At 32.8% G+C, this 21,293-nt stretch overlaps 1 protein-coding gene across 1 annotated transcript in view; it reads left to right on the forward strand.

Moving 5' to 3' along the window:
• The window catches only part of LOC123264872 (histone-lysine N-methyltransferase 2C-like), a 32,562-nt gene extending 13,798 nt beyond the window's left edge, over positions 1-18,764 (forward strand). Inside the window, exons 14-23 of the mRNA XM_044728397.1 lie at positions 580-1,158; positions 1,231-1,580; positions 3,097-3,267; positions 3,609-3,984; positions 4,971-6,181; positions 6,302-11,930; positions 12,073-13,334; positions 15,377-17,068; positions 18,248-18,430; positions 18,531-18,764. Of these exons, the coding sequence (XP_044584332.1) occupies positions 580-1,158; positions 1,231-1,580; positions 3,097-3,267; positions 3,609-3,984; positions 4,971-6,181; positions 6,302-11,930; positions 12,073-13,334; positions 15,377-17,068; positions 18,248-18,430; positions 18,531-18,623 (11,546 nt within the window). The 3' untranslated portion in view covers positions 18,624-18,764. The remainder of the gene's footprint in view (positions 1-579; positions 1,159-1,230; positions 1,581-3,096; positions 3,268-3,608; positions 3,985-4,970; positions 6,182-6,301; positions 11,931-12,072; positions 13,335-15,376; positions 17,069-18,247; positions 18,431-18,530) is intronic.
• Positions 18,765-21,293: the final 2,529 nt, after the last annotated feature.

Genomic DNA, 21,293 nt, shown 5'->3' on the forward strand with positions numbered 1-21,293 from the left:
ATTAATTTTTTAATATTATAAATTGGTTTCTATATTTGTTGTTTGTCGGAGACATTACTCCTCTATATTTATCAGGGGAAAAATGGCGACTTCTAGGTGCGTGGCAAATTTGAAATTGAAATATAATGATAAAGTTTTTTTGCATTAAAATAAATTGTTATTAAACATTCACTAAAAGTTCATGTAAATTATAGCAGAGTTAACATATTGAAGTGATACTTGCAAATTTAAACAATAAATGAACACCGTGAGCAACTGTTTTAAGTACCGACCTTACATAATTTATAACAGTTGTTATTGTTTTATGACAGCCCAGTACTTGTCAGTTGATATTTTAATAATTATATAATTATAATTATTTAACCATAATTATGAATTGAATTTAGACAATTAAATTCTGATTAGAAATTACGAGAAGGATAAAAATAATTTTATATTTTATGCTATTTTTCGAGTGATTACTTGCAAAGAAGAAAAGAAATATCTATTAATTTGACCTTGCATTGCGACTACCAAACTACCTTAATATTTTAAATTAATTTTTAAAAATTCATAATAATATTAATAATTTTTCAACAGCTGAAATGGGAGCAGATTTTAATATTCTCGAGTATGCAGATCCCGAATTGGGTAATATAACAGGTGGAGAAAAGACAAATATTCTTGATATGGATTTAGAGCAAGTTGAAGTAGAGACTAAGGAAGAAAAACAGAAGAAAGAAAAAGAGGAAGAACAAAAATCTGAAGTTTTAACAGTAAATGCAACAGCACATTCAGATATTGCTAACGAGTCATCTAATACAGGCGTATCGACACCCGTTGAACCGACGATGGTTCCCAATGTCACTCCTGCTGCTACAGCAGCGACTATGCCGATTTCTGCGGCATCCCAGCCCCAAGGTTCGATCATCCAGCAACAGCAGCAGCAACCCGGAACAATAATAGCGCCAAATCATGCGCAAGCGATGGCTGTTCAGCAACAGATGCATCAACAAGTTCAACAAGCCGCTGCTATGGGTCGTCCTATGCCTCCGGGAACACGGTTACTATCTGCCGAAGGTGTCATTGGAGTTGTTACATCAAGTAACACTGTTACGATAAGTTATCCATCAACTTTTCCCGGACATCCTCAACGAATTCTTCAATCGCATATGCAACGTAATTATTTTTGATTATTTTTATAAACTTTTTTTTTAAACATACATCTAAAAGTTGTATTTTATTTTTTAGTCCAACAGCAACAGTCTCAGCAGCCACAACAGAAACAACCTCAACAGCAACAACAGCAACCACAACAACAACAACAACAACAACAACAATCACCTCAACAGCAGCAACAACAGCAGTTGCAGCAGCAACAACAACAACAATCACAACAGCAGCCTCAGCAGCAACAACAGCAGCCACAACCTCAACAGCAACCACAAAGATTAGGAATAAGAGTTGCTGGAGTTCAAGGCATACCCGGACGAGTTGTTTCCGTGGGACACATGATTGGTCCTCGTATGCCCTTGGCACCGCCACCGCCACCTCCACCGCCGTATCCTGGACCACCGCCTCCTTATCCAGGGCCTGTACAGGTTAGTAATCATTTTAATAAATAAGGAAAAATATTTTGACCGTTGAAATTGATACTACTTATACGAAAAGAACAAGATGACACTGGATATCATCCCAGATTATACTCAGTGATATCTGTGGTGAAAAAAACTTTCAGATAGTAGCTAAAAAAAAAATTTGGAAAATCCAAAAGTGCACGACTCATAATGCTCATTTAATTATGAAATATTAATAAAATAAAAAATGTGAAAAAAAGATATTTAACTCAATTAATGCATTTTTTCGCAAGTTACAGTGTTTTCAGAGTTTCATACATGACGGACAGGAAAATTTTTTAACCTATTTTGATGTTTTTTTTTTCCGTTTTTATTGCACTAAGATAAAAGACTCAGTTATTGACACTGGCCTAGTTGTTTGACACTTGCAATTTTATTCTAATTAAAAATATTAAATGTCCTCAAACACCCAATTTTCTTAAAATTTATAATTTAAAAACTATATTTCTTAATTTATAAGAATTGATTTGTTTTTTTTTTTTAATTAAAATTAAAATTGCAAGTGTCAATAACTAGGCCAGTGTTAATAACTGGGTCTTTTACCTTAAATCAATTTTTAAAAAATGTCAAATTAATCTCCATTAAATTATCTGGACGATACTATGCAAAATATCTTGATTCCGTGAACTAACAAGACTATAATAATAAAAATAGTTGCCGAAATAGGGTAAAAAAAAATTTTCGATCGTAAAGCCCTCTCTTATGCTTCGCATCACGAGTCGTGAAAAATCCAGATTATACTGCGTGATATCTGGTTTATATTAATTGTAATCTGGATTATACTCATTGTAATCTAGATAATACTCATTGTAATCTGGATTATACTAGCTACTATCTAAATCTTTTTTTCACTCAATATAATCTGGGATGATATCCAGTGTTATATTGTTCTTTCCGTGTATAAATTTGATTTTATATTATAACTCATGTATCAATTTCACGGAAATTTAATTCGCGATAACACAAAATAATAAGACAATTTTTCAATTGATTTAATTACATTAAAATAGTTATTATAATAATAAACTATTCGGTTCATATCCATAATTATAACAGTAATTAATTCACAAAAATGTTTATATATTTTTTTTTTCACGGCAAATTGTTTGATTCAATAAAATAAATTAAAATATTTAATTGTGAATGTATTATTGTTGTAATAAAAATTTTCTGGTGTTGGTATGAGTTTAACAGAATTTATTAATGAAAAAGCATGTGATATTTTATTTTCTTATTAATTAATTAAATTTATTAAATATCTCATAAATAATATTTTTAAAATAAAATCAGCCAAAAGATTGTATTCGAGCGAATTTTAAATAATAATAATAATAATAATAAGATTGTTGATTTTTGTTAAAATACACTGTTATTATCATTGTCATTATTATTATTATTGCAAAAGTAATGGCTGGTAAAATATAAAATGGTGTTTTGGCCTGGGTGTGTTGCAATTGCATTGGTGTTGGTGCATGTTTAGATGGGGCTGTGCCCAGGTGGACGGGGTGTTATGCCGCCGCGAGCCCCAGTTCATATTGGGCACCAAGTGCCTGGTGTTGTTCCGGGTCCACCGATGGCCCCAATTGTTCACACGGGTGCAACTCCTCCTTCAATAACGCCGCATCCACATCGAAGACCCTTGCTTCTCCAGGTGAGCAAGTCTTGGGGCACTTAAATTTTAAACCAATCTAATAACCATCGATCATTCCTCTATTTTCATTTATTTTTCTATATTTATTTATAAAAATAAAATTATATATTATCATTAATTCATATACTAACATTATATAATTTATTATAAGTAAAAAAAAAAGTTTTTATTCTAATATTAAATATAAAAGCGTTAGATTCTGGCTGCAGCAAAAAATGTGTGCATGATGTGTTAAATTTTGAAGTTAAATGTGTGTTAAAATTTTAAAAATGAATAAGAAATTTTTTTTTTCTTAAATAAAAATTAGTTATTTAGGTTTAACTGACTTTAACTGTCAGCAGTCATGTTCACAGGAGCAACCGTTGCTGTTGGAGGATCTATTGGAGCAGGAAAAGCGGGAGCAAGAAAAACAACAGCAGCAACAACAACAGCAACAGCAACAAGCCCAGCAGCAAGTTGACAGCACACCAACAACAGGCGCATTATTGAGTGATAGTGAGTTTGAAAGACTAAGAGCTGATGTTTTGGGGTCTTCTGCTCTGGGTTCGCCGCCTCAAGGAATTGTTGTCAGTGGCTCAGCAACCAGTGGTCCTATTATCAGACCACCATGTAAGCCGAGACCGCCATCAACTCCTGGTACTCCTTGGCCTCAAGCTACTGACTCTGGTAAAATTATACAGCCTAGACAACCAATTGCAACTCAAACACCTCCTGAAGGTTTGTTATTTTTATTTTTATTATTTTATATTAAAAATTATATTAAGGTAATTTGGTAGTCGCAATCCAAGGTCAAATTAATAGGTGTATTTTTTTTCTTTTTTGCAAGTAATCACTTGAAAAATAGCATAAAATATAAAATTATTTTATCATTCTCGCTATTTCTAATCAGAATTTAATCGTCTAAATTCAATTTATAATTATGGTTAAATAATTATAATTATATAATTATTAAAATATCAACTGACAAGTACTGGGCTGTCATAAAACAATAACAACTGTTATAAATTATGTAAGGTCGGTACTTAAAACAGTTGCTCACGGTGTTCATTTATTGTTTAAATTTGCAAGTATCACTTCAATATGTTAACTCTGCTATAATTTACATGAACTTTTAGTGAATGTTTAATAACAATTTATTTTAATGCAAAAAAACTTTATCATTATATTTCAATTTCAAATTTGCCACGCACCTAGAAGTCGCCATTTTTCCCCTGATAAATATAGAGGAGTAATGTCTCCGACAAACAACAAATATAGAAACCAATTTATAATATTAAAAAATTAATTAAATTAAAACTATGTGGTAAATCGTTATAAAATTTTGATAGAATATGAATGAAACATCGTTCTATTTATTGGAAAGTTTTTTTGTGAGGTCAAGTTTGCCAATTTTTTACAAGCCCTTAATTTCCGGAATTATTGAACAAGGACACTCATTAGAGCTCGTGTATTTTTGCCTAATTTTAATTAATTATATCTCATAAACAATGTGGTTAAAAAATCTGATTTTTTTTTCTATAGATGTATTTAATCATAATCTTTCGAATAAATATAAAAAAATATGGGGTCAAATTTAAGTCATTTGGCTACCAAACTACCTTTTAATCAGTAATAATAATAATAAATAATAATTATTACGTACTTACAAGTATTTAATATCAAAATAAAAATTATTGTAATAATAAAAATAATTTTGATTACAGCGAGAGTAGCGACGTTTAATATACCTCAATTGCCAGCACCACCAGCTCCACCAGAAGTAATATCAAGTGAGCAAGATCGTCAGGTACAACTCCAGTATGAACTTTGGCTTCATAACCAGCAACAAATTTTACTGCAGCAACAAAAATACTATGAAACCGAAGTACAAAAATTACGGAAGTCTCGTAAAGCATTAAACAGCAGACAACGACAATTGCGTAAATCCGGGAATGAGTTGACTGAAATTGATGCAGCTGAGCTGCAGCGAATTTCCAGTGAACAGTCAATCTTACAAAAACAGCTGGATGCAAGCAGAAAACAAGTTCGTCAACATGGTATGTTAGCGCAAGAGTACAAAAGTAAACAACAGCAAAGACAAACTCAACCTCAAACAAGTGAACCGTGTTCACCATTGATGTCACCGTCCCAGCACTCTTCTCCGATGCACAGTCCAGCTGGTCTAGTTTCTCACAGTCCTGGACCCGGCAGCGTACCCAGTATGATTCAACATTCACCGGTTACCATAATTCAACACAGTCCAAACCCACCGCTGTTACAGCACAGCCCTGGTACTCAACAGCAGCAAAATCCAGGAACAATTTCTCCTCACAATATGCAGCAATCACCTCGAATAGGAACTCCACATTCGCAAAACGAAGAGAGTCCTTTCAGTCCTGGTGCAATGCCTTCTCCAGGTTTGTGTGGTCCAACACCTCGCATGACTTCTCCCCAACATCGTGCTGTGATAAGTGGACGGCTTACCACTAGTCCCGGAGCTTTTCCACAAGAAGTTCGACAAAATCAACAAATAATCAACGAACAGGGAATAAGATTGCAAAATACACATCAAAGATTCGTCAGGCCTTCAGCAGTGAGTGATATTGGACAACGACCACGTATGCAAATGCAAGGAGGTATTATTTATAATCAACGCTCACCTTTGGGAAGTCCTCAGCCAACGCAACAGCCAATGTTGACTCAACACCAACACCAACAAATGTTGCAACGACAACAGATGATTCAACAACAGCATGAAGTAGGTACTATTAATCAGGAGACTCAGAACACTATCAATCAACGTAATTTGCAACTTGCACAGCGCCAACAGATTTTGCAGCAACAGCAGCAATTAGCTCAACAACAACAACAGCAGCAGCAACAACAACAACAGAGGCAACAATTTTTGCAAATGCAACAACAGCAACAACAGCAGCAGCAGCAACAACAACAACAACAACAACAACAACAGCAGCAGCAGCAGCAGCAGCAGCAGACTCAACAACAGCAAATTCAGCAGCAACAAATTCAACAACAACAGCAGCAACAACAAAATCAATTAATGCAAAAACCCCCGAGTTCTCCGATGATGTCTCAGCCAGCGAATTCACCTAGTCCTCAACTTCACCAACAAATTCAACAAAATTACGGACAGCCTCCAAGTTCGCCTATGCCTCGTAGCCCAATGATTCCACAAACAATGGGCTCACCAATGTTGCAGCAGCAATTGAGTCAAAATTCTCAGCCTCCTAGTCCTATGGGGTCAAGAATTCATCCACAGCCACCTTCACCGATGGTCTCACAATACCAGCCACCTAGTCCAATGGCCAGAAGTCATCCGTCAACTTCACCGATGCTTCAACACCAGCTCAATAATCAGCATCATCCTCCACCACCGCCACAAACTCCAAGCTCACCTATGCCACGAAGTCCTATGGTACCATCACCGATGCAAATGCAACGACGACAGTCCAGTGGGAACAGTCCCGCTATGCCCGATCGTCCTCAGAGCGTAGAAAATCCTGGAACTCCTCGCACTCCACATACTTACACTTACAATGTACAAAATTCAGGACATGTTAATAATGATCAACAGCAGCAGCAAATCCAACAAATAAATCAAGAGCAATCAAATCAATCAGATTTAAATCAAAATCAAAATCGCGGAGGAGGAAACCCACATCATCCTTTAACTCCAATTCCCATAAAATCTATTTTTGGACGGTATGGATATTTTAAACCTGGTTTAAGAGGAGGCTCGCCTATGTGGTCGACAAAGCCCGAGTGTAGTAAAGGAAAAACAGTAGAGCCTAGGATTACAGCAGCGACCTCCAATTTGAATGAAGACAAACCAAATACTTCTAGTGTAGTTCATAGAAAAACAGGAATTTCTCAGTCGAAGATAAATAGCCTGGTGCATGCTGATTATAATGATTTTGACGATGATTCTCATACTCCGCCACAAACTCCCCCAACAACAGAAACTAAAACAAATACCACTTCAAGTCTCGCTGTTGAAAAATCAGTATCATCTTCTCTCGCTATCGGAAGTCCAGATAAATTAGAAACTATGCCGGACACCACCGATTACGATGATGATAAAACAATTGTCAATGAAGAGGTTACTCTAAGCTCCACAGCTCAGAGAGACAGTGATGATACTGTTATTGAAGAACTGGTTGACGTCTCACTGGGTCCTGTTGATCCGGACGAAATGCAAGAGTCTTTTTTTCTATTCGAGCCTGTAGATCTTTCCAATGACAGCAATGACATTCTCAGCCATGCTTTGGTGAACAACACCAATCAAAACCATGAGCTCGTTCAGATTCTCCAAATAGACCCTTCTCAAAACGACGATTCTATTCTCAGCGATGATGAGCTCGTACCTTCCAACAGAAACAAAAAAACCCTACGTTTGGATATCATGCGCACTTTGCAGACCGGGAAGAGACTCGTTACAGTCACTGATACTCCTGAATCTCCGGATCAGGAAGACATGGCTGTTGATCCATCTCCTGTCGCTTCGCCTTTTATAGACAATCCTGATGATATAATGACCCTTGGAGAAATTAGTGCTTCTGAAGTCGTGATAATTGATCCTACCACTAAATCTCCGGAAGATCATTTGAACAAAGAGTGTGAGGAAGAGACTGAAAAAATTGACAGTACTTTTGAAGTCTTGCAACAACCAGAGCAACCCAATAAATCTGAGAGTAATTCTGATCATTTAAATGATAAAAAATCTTTTGATTTGACGGAAAAAATGTCACCTGTTTCTGTTCCTAATTCTGTTTCTGATCCGATTAATGACAAGGATCAAGTTGATGCTGGTGATAAAACAAAAATAGAAAATTCTTCGACTTCAGATGTGATACTTGAAAGTAATACTGTTTGTAAAACTACCAAAACTATGTCTAAATTAGTTACAACAACAATTACAACAATGACAACATCAATTACGACAGTAGCAGCAACAAGTACTATTAATTCGGTAACCACTGTCGCTAGCACAAAACAAGTTATTAATTTGAGTGATAATCAAAACCAAGTATTGCCTTCTGTGATTAGTAATGTTGCTGATATTAAAGTAACGAGTGAATCAAATAGCCAATCTTTAGAAATTTCTAATTCTAGTACGAGTCCCATTATTACAAATACTTTAACTAGTTGTAGTAGTGGTAGTGGTAATACTAATACTAATACTAATTTAAAGACCAAAATAAATTCTATTGATACTGTTGAGCCTGATTCAGTGGCGTCGAAAATTTTGGCACAACTTACTGATAATAAAGACCGGTCAGAAATATGTTTCAGTGTCGCCAATGAAAATGTATCTCTTTTTCCAGTTTCTATTGAAAATGAGGTTAGTTCTAAATTGACTGTTGTCCCATCAACTGCCGTTACATTAATGAAAACAAAATCCAGTGAAGCTCCGAAAAATAATTTAATTAAAAATAAAGTTGAAGATAAAAAAATGGTTAATATTAATGAAAAATCTAAAGAAAAAAATGATAATTTATTGAATTCTGTGAGTAATAGTAATAGCAATGAATCATTGTTGTCATCTTCGTCTTCTTCACCTGTAGAAGCTACAACAGAAGAAAAAAAAAGTGATCCTCTTAACACGACAGATGAATTGGAGAGCATGTTGGAAGCAATTCATAATCCTGATGAAAATACCAGTGATAGTAAAAAAATAATTTGTGATAATAAACCAGATATTTCATCGTTCAAACGAATGTCACCAGTCGCTGATGAAATGTCTCTGGTAAATATTCTAGAAAATGATTCCGAGTTGGTTATTAATGAACGCAAGGAAAATAAATTTCAAGATACAGATCAGGCTAAAGAACCAAGTGTTTTGCATGAAAAAAGTTCTGTTGATAAATTCACGGACAATAACGAAGTTGAAGAATCTTCAGACGTTATTTTAGATATGCTTCATAATATAATATCATCTAAACCGGAAATGGCGAATACAAATATTTTGGAAGATCAACGCAAGTCCACGAGCATGATTTATCAAATGCCAATGCCTTTGGACACATTGCCGTACAATATTTTGCAAGACTCACTGATGGATTTTGATCAACCTATCCAAGACGAACAGGAGCCAGAAGAAAAGACTAAACAACCACCCAAGTCTCTGGATGTCCCAGTTACTAAAACAACTCCAATTACATCTGTGACTTCAGCTTCAATTCCAACTTCAGTTTCAACTCAAATTTCTGCTCCAATTCAATCAACTGTAAACACTTTACCAAAATCAACAGCAGCAGCAGCAGCAGCAGCAACAACAACAACAACAACAGCAACAGCAGCAGCAGCAGCAACAACAACAACAACAACAACAACAACAACAACAACAACAACAACAACAGCAGCAGCAGCAGCAACGAAAACAGCAACAGTAGTAACAACAGCACCAACAATAGCAATAACAACAGCAATAGCAATAACAACAACAGCAGCGTCAACAACAACTGTACCTCATTTGTCTCCGCTGTCCAAACCCACGGAATTGACGTCGAACATGGCGACAGCATCTCACCAACTTCGTTCCTTGCTGTCTTCTATTCAAAGCAACCATTCATCACAAAATTACACAACAGCTCAAGCTGCTATTGTGACAATGGTGTCTTCAGCGATGTCAAATAGTAAATTGGGGGTCTCTTCTCCATCAACTGTTTCAAACTCTCTTAATCCTCAAACGAGCTTGAGTTTTCGACTCCAAACTGTGACAAGTCCAGCGTCAATGAGCGTTAAATCATCAGCAGACACTACAACAACATTTGCTCTCCAACTTAAAGACAACAGTGTTTTATCTTTGGGAAAAACTACAGCTTCGGAATTTACTAAGATATTAACAAGCACAATTCAATCTCAATCGATCAATTTACCGGTAGTTACAACAGTACGGTCAACTAATTCCGGAATATCAATAACATCAAACGCGATGTTGAATGCCATGTTATCAGTAACTCCGACAGTGAAACCTTCGATAGCTGGTCATCGTGCTAATACTATCCTGACGCAAACGAGCAATTTATTGAGCTCTGTATTGCCTACGCCGTCGGTTCAACGTAACCAGAATCTTCAAGCTATTTTACAGGTAAGCTCGTCTCCGTCGCGAGTTAACACCGTGGCTTCTACAACTACGACCAAAACTACTCCACTGACAAGCTCTGCGACGATAAATGTCACCACTTCAATTCTCCAGTCAACGTTGTCTCAAACAACATTATTACACTCACAGTTAACATCAGGATCGTCGAATTTATACAAGTCAACAGAAATTCTGCCGATTGATAAAACCAACGAGGCTGAAAATGTTCCCACGTCAACGGCAAAAGACGATGAGATTAAGACTCATGATTCTGAAATGCCCAAGCAAAATCATCGAATTGAAGATTCAAATGTATTGTTAAAACAATTGCTACAAAATACCAGATGTGCTACCACCAGTTTGGTGGCTAATACCTCTTCAACGACAACCATGCCAACTGCTCCATCTCTAGAAGCACAATTAGCTCGGCCTGTTGTTTCAACAGTGTCCTCTGGTTTGCTACCACAGCTCGTACATAAAACTCCAACAATAAAACCGCTTACCAAACAATTATTGACACGTGAAACGTCGTTTGTGTCCCAGCAAACGTCCTTGCCTCAAAAGACCCCGAGCCCGCCCATAAAAGAAGATCCACCTACTCCAAGAGTAACCACTCCAACGGCTGTACAATCGTTGTCTCCAAGAGGAACTGTTGATACCAAACATATTCAATTAAATACCTTGGGAAAATTGACTACTAGCTTATCAAGCGCTGTCACTCTGACATCTTCAACTGTAACGGCAGCGATTCCCGTAAAACCGAGTCAGATTAAACTAGAGCCTGGATTGATTACCCACCAGGAAGTTACAAGTCAATCTTCTCCGTTAAAACCCTCCTCTATGAGCGAGTCATCGTCATCTTCGTCGTCTTCACAGTCGTCATCCTCGTCGGTGATTACCGGCCAAAATCAGTCTCAGATACGGATTACGCAAGTACCGACGTCTTTTACAAAACTTGTTTCGACTTTAAGCAAGCCAGCAATGACATTAGCAGCTCCCCCGAAGACAGTTCAAGCTGCTACACCACAAGTGCCCAGTAATATTCAACAATCATCTCAGCCTTCTACACCAGTTGCTACTACACCACCACAAACGCCATTGTCTACTACGCCGACACTTATTTCTGCCCAAAAATCTGTACCTGTTACTATTCAACAATCACAACTTATGCAGCAACAACAACAAATACAACCGCAGCAGCAACAGCTACAACAACCGCAACCTCAACCTCCACAACAGCAACCACCACCACAGCAGCAGTTGCAACAACAATCACAACAACCTCAACAACAGCAGCAGTTGCAACAACAACAACAACAACAGCAACAGCAACAGCAACAAAAGCTAACTCATCAACAAATACAACCAACAGTGCCTCAGACGATGACCCAAAACTTGAGTCATCAAGTTCATCTACCACAGGGTGCAATTACGCAACACACAGTGCCTTTAGTGGAAGTTAAAAAAGAAATTCTTGATGAAGTATTGTCTGGCAACATTACACCACAATTATCTGATACCAAAGACTTTCTTACTGCCAAAGAGGAGCTTATGGATGGTTCCATTGACGATAAGACCGGTAATTATTCTTTTTAATATTTTTTTAACTCAAAATATTAACTAAAATTAAAATTATTGCTCAGAATAATCCTTTATTTTTCTGATAAAATTATATAGCGATAATTATTTGACGATAATAATAAAACAAAATAATTTTTCAGATCTTAGAAAATTAAAAAGACGTCAGTATCAGCAAAAACGTCGCCAGAGTCAAGGAAAAGATGCATCAACACCTCCGCAAAAGAAACGATCCCGAAAAGTCTCTCGTCTAGACGAAGACTATGATACATTTATTGAAAATTTAATGATTCAATTGCGACAATTGCAAGCAATACCTGTTCTAGAGCCCTATCTCGGACGAAACTACGGTGTTTGTCCCATTTACGGTTCCGGTGACTTGTCGAAACTTTGCACTCAAAAAGACTACAACCCTCGAACTGGAGATTTACTGGGAGTTTACGGTGCCGCGAGGCTTCCTGGGGTATCAGATCACTACAACACCCAGCCGTTTGGTGAATTAGAGCCATTACCACCTCCTCAGCCAGTTTCAACTCAGCGTGGATTTTACGATCAAGAATTTCCACCTCTTAAATTAGAGGACGCGAGTGATAAAAAAGATTGTTTGTCATTGACCCGTGATGTGGACACTCCCGACACTATTGTAAGTTCTTCATCTCCTGAGTGTGTGATTCCCGAATTTGTTCATAATTTTCCGGGGTTGAGATTGATTGACGACAACTCTGACGAAGAATCTGACTGGCTGAAACGCGTTTCACCTGTTATTCCAATAATTTCGCCAATTCCCATCAGATTAAAGACTCCAGCAACAATGGCAGCGGAACTAGCAGCAGTAAGAGCAACAACAACGGCTATTAATACCTCAGTGACAACTACACCCGCAGTGACAGTAGCTGCTGCCGCTGCTGCTGTTATAAAAGACACTGCTAAGCAGGATAAAGAAAATCTCGGAATCACACGAATCGGTAAATCACCACCAGTGGCCTTACGAGAAAACAGCAATGTTACAGTAACGCTGACACTCAATAGTCAAGCAGCTGATGATATTATGGGAGTTTTGAAAGATCTTGCAAATATATTAAATATATCACCGCCCAATGGGTACCAAGTCGTTGAACGTACCACGACACCACCAAGTCAAAAATTAGGGCTCTATCGAACTAAGGGCAAGGATGGTAAAGAAGGAGCTCCTGTTGATATTCAGAGTATACTCAATGGTGCGGCTAAATTTTGCCGTCATTGTGATGTTGTTATTTTAAATAGTCTTATTCGTAAAAAAGTATCTGAATTACCATTTTTAAGTAAAGATGAAGCTGAACCTGGTGATGAACTATGCTTCTGTTCTGTTAGTTGTTATATGCAATTTGCTCTGATACATCGTACACCTATCACTACTCAAGGAAAAGTAAGTTTATATTTTTTTTTAATAATACTAAAATTACCAGACATCTGACAATTTTTTTTTTAATCTTTATTTGTAATTCTTTTAAAGTTTATTTAATTATTTATTTAGTAAATTAACGCCAATCGGCTTTATATAGTGATTAAAGTAGATATGCATACAAGAGAGAAGTCGTAAATTAGTGATGATGGTAATAATAATGGGAAAAATTATTAAGCTTATAATAATAAGTAAAAGTTATAATAGAAATATAATATTTAGCATTTTTATTTATTTATTTATTTATCTGGTAAGGAATTCTATCGAGGTGTAAAAACACCTGTGTATAGAACCAGTAAAAAAAATAACAGTTTTATAATACATAGACTTTTGTACAAAATTTGTGTCGATAATACAATGCAAAGAGATAATAAGTACAAAAAGTAATAAATTTTTAGAGAAAGAAATACAAAATCAGAAAAAGAAATATCCAATCAAATACTCGCATTTTCCATTACATTTTTTAAGCATATTAACCATTAAGGTTTCTTATCCAGTAACTTAACTTCTTTTTTAACAATTTTTTATTACAATCTATAGTTTTCATATCAGTAGGGAGTTTGTTATAATATTGAATTGCTACATTAATTTAATTTGATTTGCGGCTTCGACTTTAATATTAGAGAGACATCGGAAATCAAAATTCTAAGGTAAAAGCCCCCATTATTGACACTATAAGAGTGATCATGAAAATTTGAATTTTTTTTATTATGTTTCAAATCAATATTGTAAACTTTTTTTTTATAGGACATCTTAACCATTGTTTTTACTTATATAATTTAATTAATTAACTTTAATAGCAATACATTTAATAATTATTATATCAACTTAAAACCAACAACGAATGTATGTATTATTGACAGCGCAAAAAATTCAAAAAGCCGATTATTGACATACCATTGACCCTATTATTGACAAGTTGTTTACTACAGTTAAATTTATATTAACAATAATCATTTTTACTAACTAATGCAAAACTATCAATAATTTTTATTATTTTAAAATTCGTTGAAGACCTAGCTTTTCTATATTTCTTACCAGGTTTTTTTTAGCATTTTTTTCTAGTCTCAAATACTTTGATTCTTATAGAATCACATGACAGTATGTAAACATTAATACGTTGATATGTATGTTGAGGGGATTAGTTACCTTACGTTATGGCCTATGTCATTAGTTGACGCAAGTTAATTTTTGTGTCCTCATCATTGACATCCGCTATTTTTAAATTTATTTTAATTCGATAAAATATAAATAAATGATTATATGGTTATTTTGGCTATAAATAATCTAAAATAATTTTAAGCAAAGAAATTACATAAAAAAAAAAAAACATTGAGAAATCTGGATTTGAAAATAATGTCTTTCTTAACAATATTGTTAAGAAATTACGAATGTATAAGCAGTTTTGGTCTACTTGAAAAAATGAAATTTTTTTGCGCTAAATATTTTATATCTTGGAATTAAATTTTACTATTTTTTAGTTTTGAAAATATGTAAGATTGATATGAAATATCAACAATTGTAATAGATTTTAAAAATGAAATAATAAAATTAAATAGGGTATCAATAGTAGGGGGCCTGTCAATATAGGGGGTAATCGGAAAAAATAAACCCGAAAAAAAATTTTAGAGTTATGGAAAATTCATATTATTTCATTAAAATTATTATAAAATAAGAATTATAATATTCACCTCTACATTTTTCCTGAAAAACAAACACCCCAAAAATGATCGCTCGATTTTTTGTTACATAAAAAAAAATACTATGATTATTATTATAATTTTTATTTTATAATAATTTTAATAAAACAATATAAATTTTTCATAACTTCAAAATTTTTTCCGGAATTCATAGTAGGGGCTTTTACCTTAAATATGGAATTTTTAAATTAAAATTTTTTTATAATAATCGAAAAAATTGAAAGATGACTATTAATTTCAGTATCATTTTTTTTCTTAATAATAAAAAATAATTTTCTTTTATTAAAAATAAAAATTAAATTTCAGGCTGCGACAATTGTTGATCATCTGGGTCAAAAAACCGACTCCAAGTTACTTGACAGTGCTTTAAAGAAAAAACTTGAAGAGAAAAAACTAATAGAAAAACAAATGCTAAATTTAGCGGAAATTAACATGGAGCCGATGGACATTTGCAATGTCATTAAAATAAAAACCGAGAAAGAGGACCTAGACCTTCATGACCACATAAAGCAAGAACTTGTCGACAAGCGACCAAAGAAACATCCCGCAGATCTTCCAACTGACCTCGAGTTTGAACCACCCTTAAAACTGCTTCGGGGTACAAAATACAAGGTTTGGAGTATGGGTGTCCTCCAGCCGACGAAAAAATACAAAAAGCCTTCAGACAAAGACATAACCGACCTGCTGTTCCGGATGGCTGTGACAGTGAACCCTGCGAAGAACGAGGACAGTAGACGTTGTATGTTTTGTCAAAATCAAGGAGACGGCGCTGCTGATGGTCCTGCGCGGCTCTTGAATTTTGACGTAGACAAGTGGGTCCACTTGAACTGCGCGCTCTGGTCTGAGGATGTTTATGAGACAGTAAACGGGGCTCTGATGAATTTGGACACTGCTTTACAACATAGTCTCGCAATGAATTGCATCGTATGCGAGAAACCCGGAGCTACTGTAAAGTGTTTCAAGATGCGTTGCACCAATGTCTACCATTTGGGTTGCGCTGAAAAGGCTGGTTGCGTTTTTTACAAAAATAAAAGTACTTTTTGTTCCCAGCATGTTCAGAAAAATGAAAAAGACAACGAATTAACAACTTTGTCAGTCTACCGACGGGTTTACGTTAATCGGGATGAAAATCGACAAGTTGCCGCAGTAATGCATCACACCGAGCGCAATCACCTTTTACGAGTCGGTAGTTTAATTTTTTTGAACGTCGGACAACTTTTACCTCATCAACTCCCGAATTTTCACACTCCGCATTATATTTATCCCGTGGGCTATAAAATTGTCAGGTTTTATTGGAGTATGCGTCAACCTAACAAGCGGTGTCGATACGTCTGTTCTATTCACGACAAAGACGGACTCCCAGAATTTCGGATTCTTGTCCAGGAGTCCTCTCACGAAGACAGCGAGTATGTCGGTAAAACTCCAAGAGCAGCTTGGGAACACATTTTAGAACCACTTTCTAAATTAAGAGAATCCACCAACAGCATCAAATTGTTCCCACTGTATGTCTCCGGAGAAGACCTCTTTGGCCTGACAGAGCCGGCTATCGTCAGAGTCTTGGAGAATTTACCTGGAGTTGACACCCTGACTGATTATAATTTCAAGTATGGAAGGAACCCTTTGTTGGAGCTACCTCTGGCGGTGAATCCCAGTGGAAGTGCCAGGACTGAGCCGAGATTGAGGAACCAACTGCCTTGGAAGAGACCACACACCCAGAGGACTGGCTCCACCGCAAGGGCAACCTTCTCACCAACAAATACTGTCGCCGGCGAAACAACTTGTCCTTACTCGAAACAGTTTGTTCACTCTAAGAGCTCACAGTACAAAAAAATGAAACAAGACTGGAGAAATAATGTTTATTTAGCGAGAAGTAAGATCCAGGGGCTGGGGCTTTATGCTGCTAGAGATTTGGAGAAACATCAGATGGTTATTGAATATATCGGAGAGATTATTAGGACTGAATTGGCTGAAACAAGAGAAAAACAATATGAAGATAGGGTAAGTTTCAAATTTTATTTTCATTTATTTGAGTAATTTATACTAGCAATCTTGCAGACACTATATGACTCCCGTAACTTGTGAACTGTAAATAAATGGAATTTTCTTTTATTAAATGATGACTTTTGTTGAATTCCACTGTACTTACTTAAATATTGACGTTTTTAAAGATATAAGCTCATCCCGATGTTATACTCATTAAGAGCTTTCATTTGAGTACCCACATGCATTTTCATATATACATATATATAATATATATAAATATATGAAAAATTGACGTGGGTACTCAAATGCGGAAGGTCTCGATGAGTGTAATGTCGGGGTGAGCTTATATCTTTAAAAATATCAGTAATTGACAAGATACGACGTCATTTCTTAATTATTGTTATTTTTAAAGATATAAGCTCATCACAATGTTACACTCATCGAGATCTTTCATTTGAGTACCCACATTGCATTTTTCATATATTTTATATATATGGTATTTGTGAAAAATATAAATATATAAAATATATGAAAAAATGCCATGTGGCTACTCAAATGAAAGGTCTCGATAAGTGTAACATCAAGATGAGCTTATATCTTTAAAAATGTCAATCGTTCACAAGATACAAGGTTATTTCTTAATTACGTTAAATTGCACTGTAATTTTTTAACTATTGGCGTTTTTAAAGATATAAGCTCATCCCGATGTTACACTTATCAAGAGCTTTCATTTGAGTACCCACATGCATTTTGATATATTTTTCATATATACATATATATAATATATTATATTATAATATTATATATATATAATATATATAAATATATGAAAAAATGATGTGGGTACTTAAATGAAAGGTCTTGACGAGTGTAACATCGGGATGAGCTTATATCTTTAAAAATGTCAATAGTTCACAAGATACAAAGTCATTTCTTAATTATGTATCTAGAAATAGAACATTTTAGAATACAGCCTAAATACTTATCGTAATAAATTGATTATCGGTGAGAATTATACGAAACCTTGAAAAGGTACAAATTCAAGTCAAGACTTTACAATGACACTAAATTTCTCTAAAAAAAAAACGATTTTATCATATGACTATCCTGGATACAAAATTTTTCTTATTTTCTTAATAATATAGATGGTAGTAAAATATTAATTTAATTTTTTTTTTTTTTTTATTAATTTAGAATCGAGGAATTTACATGTTTCGTTTGGATGAAGAACGAGTTGTTGATGCAACCCTGTGTGGTGGATTGGCACGTTATATCAATCACTCGTGTAATCCCAATTGTATTGCTGAAATCGTTGAAGTTGAACGTGATCTTAGAATAATTATTTTTGCTAAAAGAAGAATTTCACGTGGTGAAGAGGTAATTTTCTATTTTTATTCATTATTATTATTATTATTATTATTATTAATGAATTTTTTTTTTCTTTAATTATTAAAATAATTTTTTTTTTTAATTCCAGTTGGCATATGATTATAAATTTGATATTGAAGACGACCAACATAAAATTGCTTGCGCATGTGGAGCACCAAACTGCCGTAAGTGGATGAACTAAATGAATATTAAATCATGTCGATCCACGTTGTTATTGTTGCTACGTTATTGGGTAAATTTTTTCAATTAAAAGATTAATAAATAAATAAAGAAAAAATTTTTAAAAATAAAGATATTGAAAAAAAAAGAAATATAAATTCTATATATATATAAATAAATATATATAAATACATATAAATATATATAAATAAAGTAATAGACACATTATTTAATTTGTAAAGTGCCATTGCGGTTTTTGATTAATCAATTTATATAAAAAAAAAATTAAAATAAAAAAAAAAAGTTGGTGCTACGCCATCACAACATTCCTCCAAAGTTGTATAAATGATGTTAGTTTTTACTTATAAAGAAGGAAAAAAAACTAAAAAGAAAATAATAAAGGGGTGATTAAATAATATGTGAACATTTTAAATATAATGGTAAATAATAATTTGATAATTTGTAATTGTAATTGTAATTGAATAATAACTTGTACATTATAATTGTGAAAAATTTTGTGTGACGAAAAAAATTATTAATAATGACTAGATAATAAAGTTATTAAAAATTTTTTTAGATAAAAATAATAATAATAAATATAAGTATATAGTTAATAATATTGAGATTGCGAGTAAGAGAATAGAAATAATTATGAATTGAATAAAAGTAATGTTATGTAAATCGTGAATGCGAAATAAAATAATTATTTGTATCTTTGTATGTGAAATAATAATAATAGTAATCAGTGATGATTTAAAATGGATAAATAATATTAACAACAATAATCATTATTAAAATAGTGATTATTAATAGATTAAATATTAATTATTGATGGTGAATAATAATTATAATATTTAAAGATTATATGATTATCCTCGTTGTAATATATAACATTTATCAATTATTGCATATATAATTGCACTGTGTCTGTACATAAGTAGAATACATATTATTTTCAATTAAATCACCAGAAAGTTATGTAAAATAACAGTACCTAATGTAATATGTAGAATTATATACAATTATAATTATAATAATATTTGATTATACAATAATAAATCGATTGAAAATTTTATAAATCGAGAAATTATTTATTCCTTTGGTAATTATTTACAAGTGGGGTCCACATTATTTTTGGGCATATCTAGATAAAAAATTAACATTTTTCAATTTTTTTTTCTTCTGATTTTTACGGTGCATTTGTGATAAAAAATATCGTGAAAAAAAAAAGATTCGATAGCTTATTTGCTTTACAAAATTGGAAAAAGTTTTGGCTCTCATATTTTTGAATAAAATTTATATTTTATCTTTTTTGATATTTTTTTTTTTTTTGAAAAGTACATAAAAAATGAACACTTGAAAAAAAAAAAGTTAAATATCACAATTTTTTTAAAAATTTATAAATTTTTTTGAAAATTTGTTAAAATTGTGATAATCAACTTTTTTTTTTTAACTTATTCATTTTTTTATGTATTTCCCAAAAAAAAATATATCAAAATTTTCTTTCGAAAATTTTGAAAAATACATAAAAAACGAACAGTTTAAAAAAAAAGTTGAATATTACAATTTTATAAAAAATTTATAAGATAAAAGACCCAGTTATTGACATTGGCCTAATTATTGACACTTGCAATATTATTTTAATTAAAAAAACAAATCGACTAATAAATTAATAAATTTAATTTTTTAATTATAAATTTTAAGATAATTGATTTTTTTAGATTTTATTTTTTGTTAATTATAATAAAATTGCAAATGTCAAACAACTAGACCAGTGTCAATAACTGGGTCTTTTATCTTAAATTTTTTTGAAAATTTGTTAAAATTGTGATAATTAACTTTTTTTTTAACTTATTCATTTTTTTTGGTATTTTTCAAACAAAAATATATCAAAATTTTCAAAAAAAAATTTCATCCGAAAAAATGAAAATTAAAATGGTGAACCCTACTTATAAATAATTACCATTTCTTTTAAAAAAATATTTTAGCTCTCATGTTTTTGAATAAAATTTCTATTTTATCTTTTTTTGATGTTTTTTATATATTTTTTTTGAAAAATACATAAAAAAACGAACAATTTAAAAAAAAAGCTGAATATCACAATTTTTTAAAAAATTTATAAATTTTTTTGAAAATTTATTAAAATTGTGAAAATCGACTTTTTTTTTTAACTTATTCATTTTTTTAATGTATTTTTCAAAAAAAAAAATATAAAAATTTTCAAAAAAAAATTTCGTTCAAAAAAAAGAAAATTGAAACGGTGGACCTCACTTATAAATAATTACCATTTTTTTTAAGAAAAAATTTTGACTCATGTTTTTGAATATAATTTCTACTTCATCTTTTTTTGATATATTTTTTTTTGAAAAGTACATAAAAAAAAAGAACAATTAAAAAAAAAATTGAATATCATAATTTTCTAAAAAATTTATAAATTTTTTTGAAAATTTTTTGAAATTATGATGATCAACTTGTTTTTTAACTTATTCATTTTTTTAGTATTTTTCGAAAAAAAAAATATCAAAATTTTCAAAAAAAAATCTCGTTTAAAAAAATGAAAATTAAAATAGTGGACTCCACTTATAAATAATTACCATTTCTTTTATATTAATATATAAAAATAAATGCTAAAAAGAAATTATTGACTCTCCAAAGATTAGACGGCGCAAGTCTCTAAAATAAATTGATTAAA

This window comes from Cotesia glomerata, linkage group LG5, assembly GCF_020080835.1.
Source record: "Cotesia glomerata isolate CgM1 linkage group LG5, MPM_Cglom_v2.3, whole genome shotgun sequence".
NCBI lineage: Eukaryota > Metazoa > Arthropoda > Insecta > Hymenoptera > Braconidae > Cotesia > Cotesia glomerata.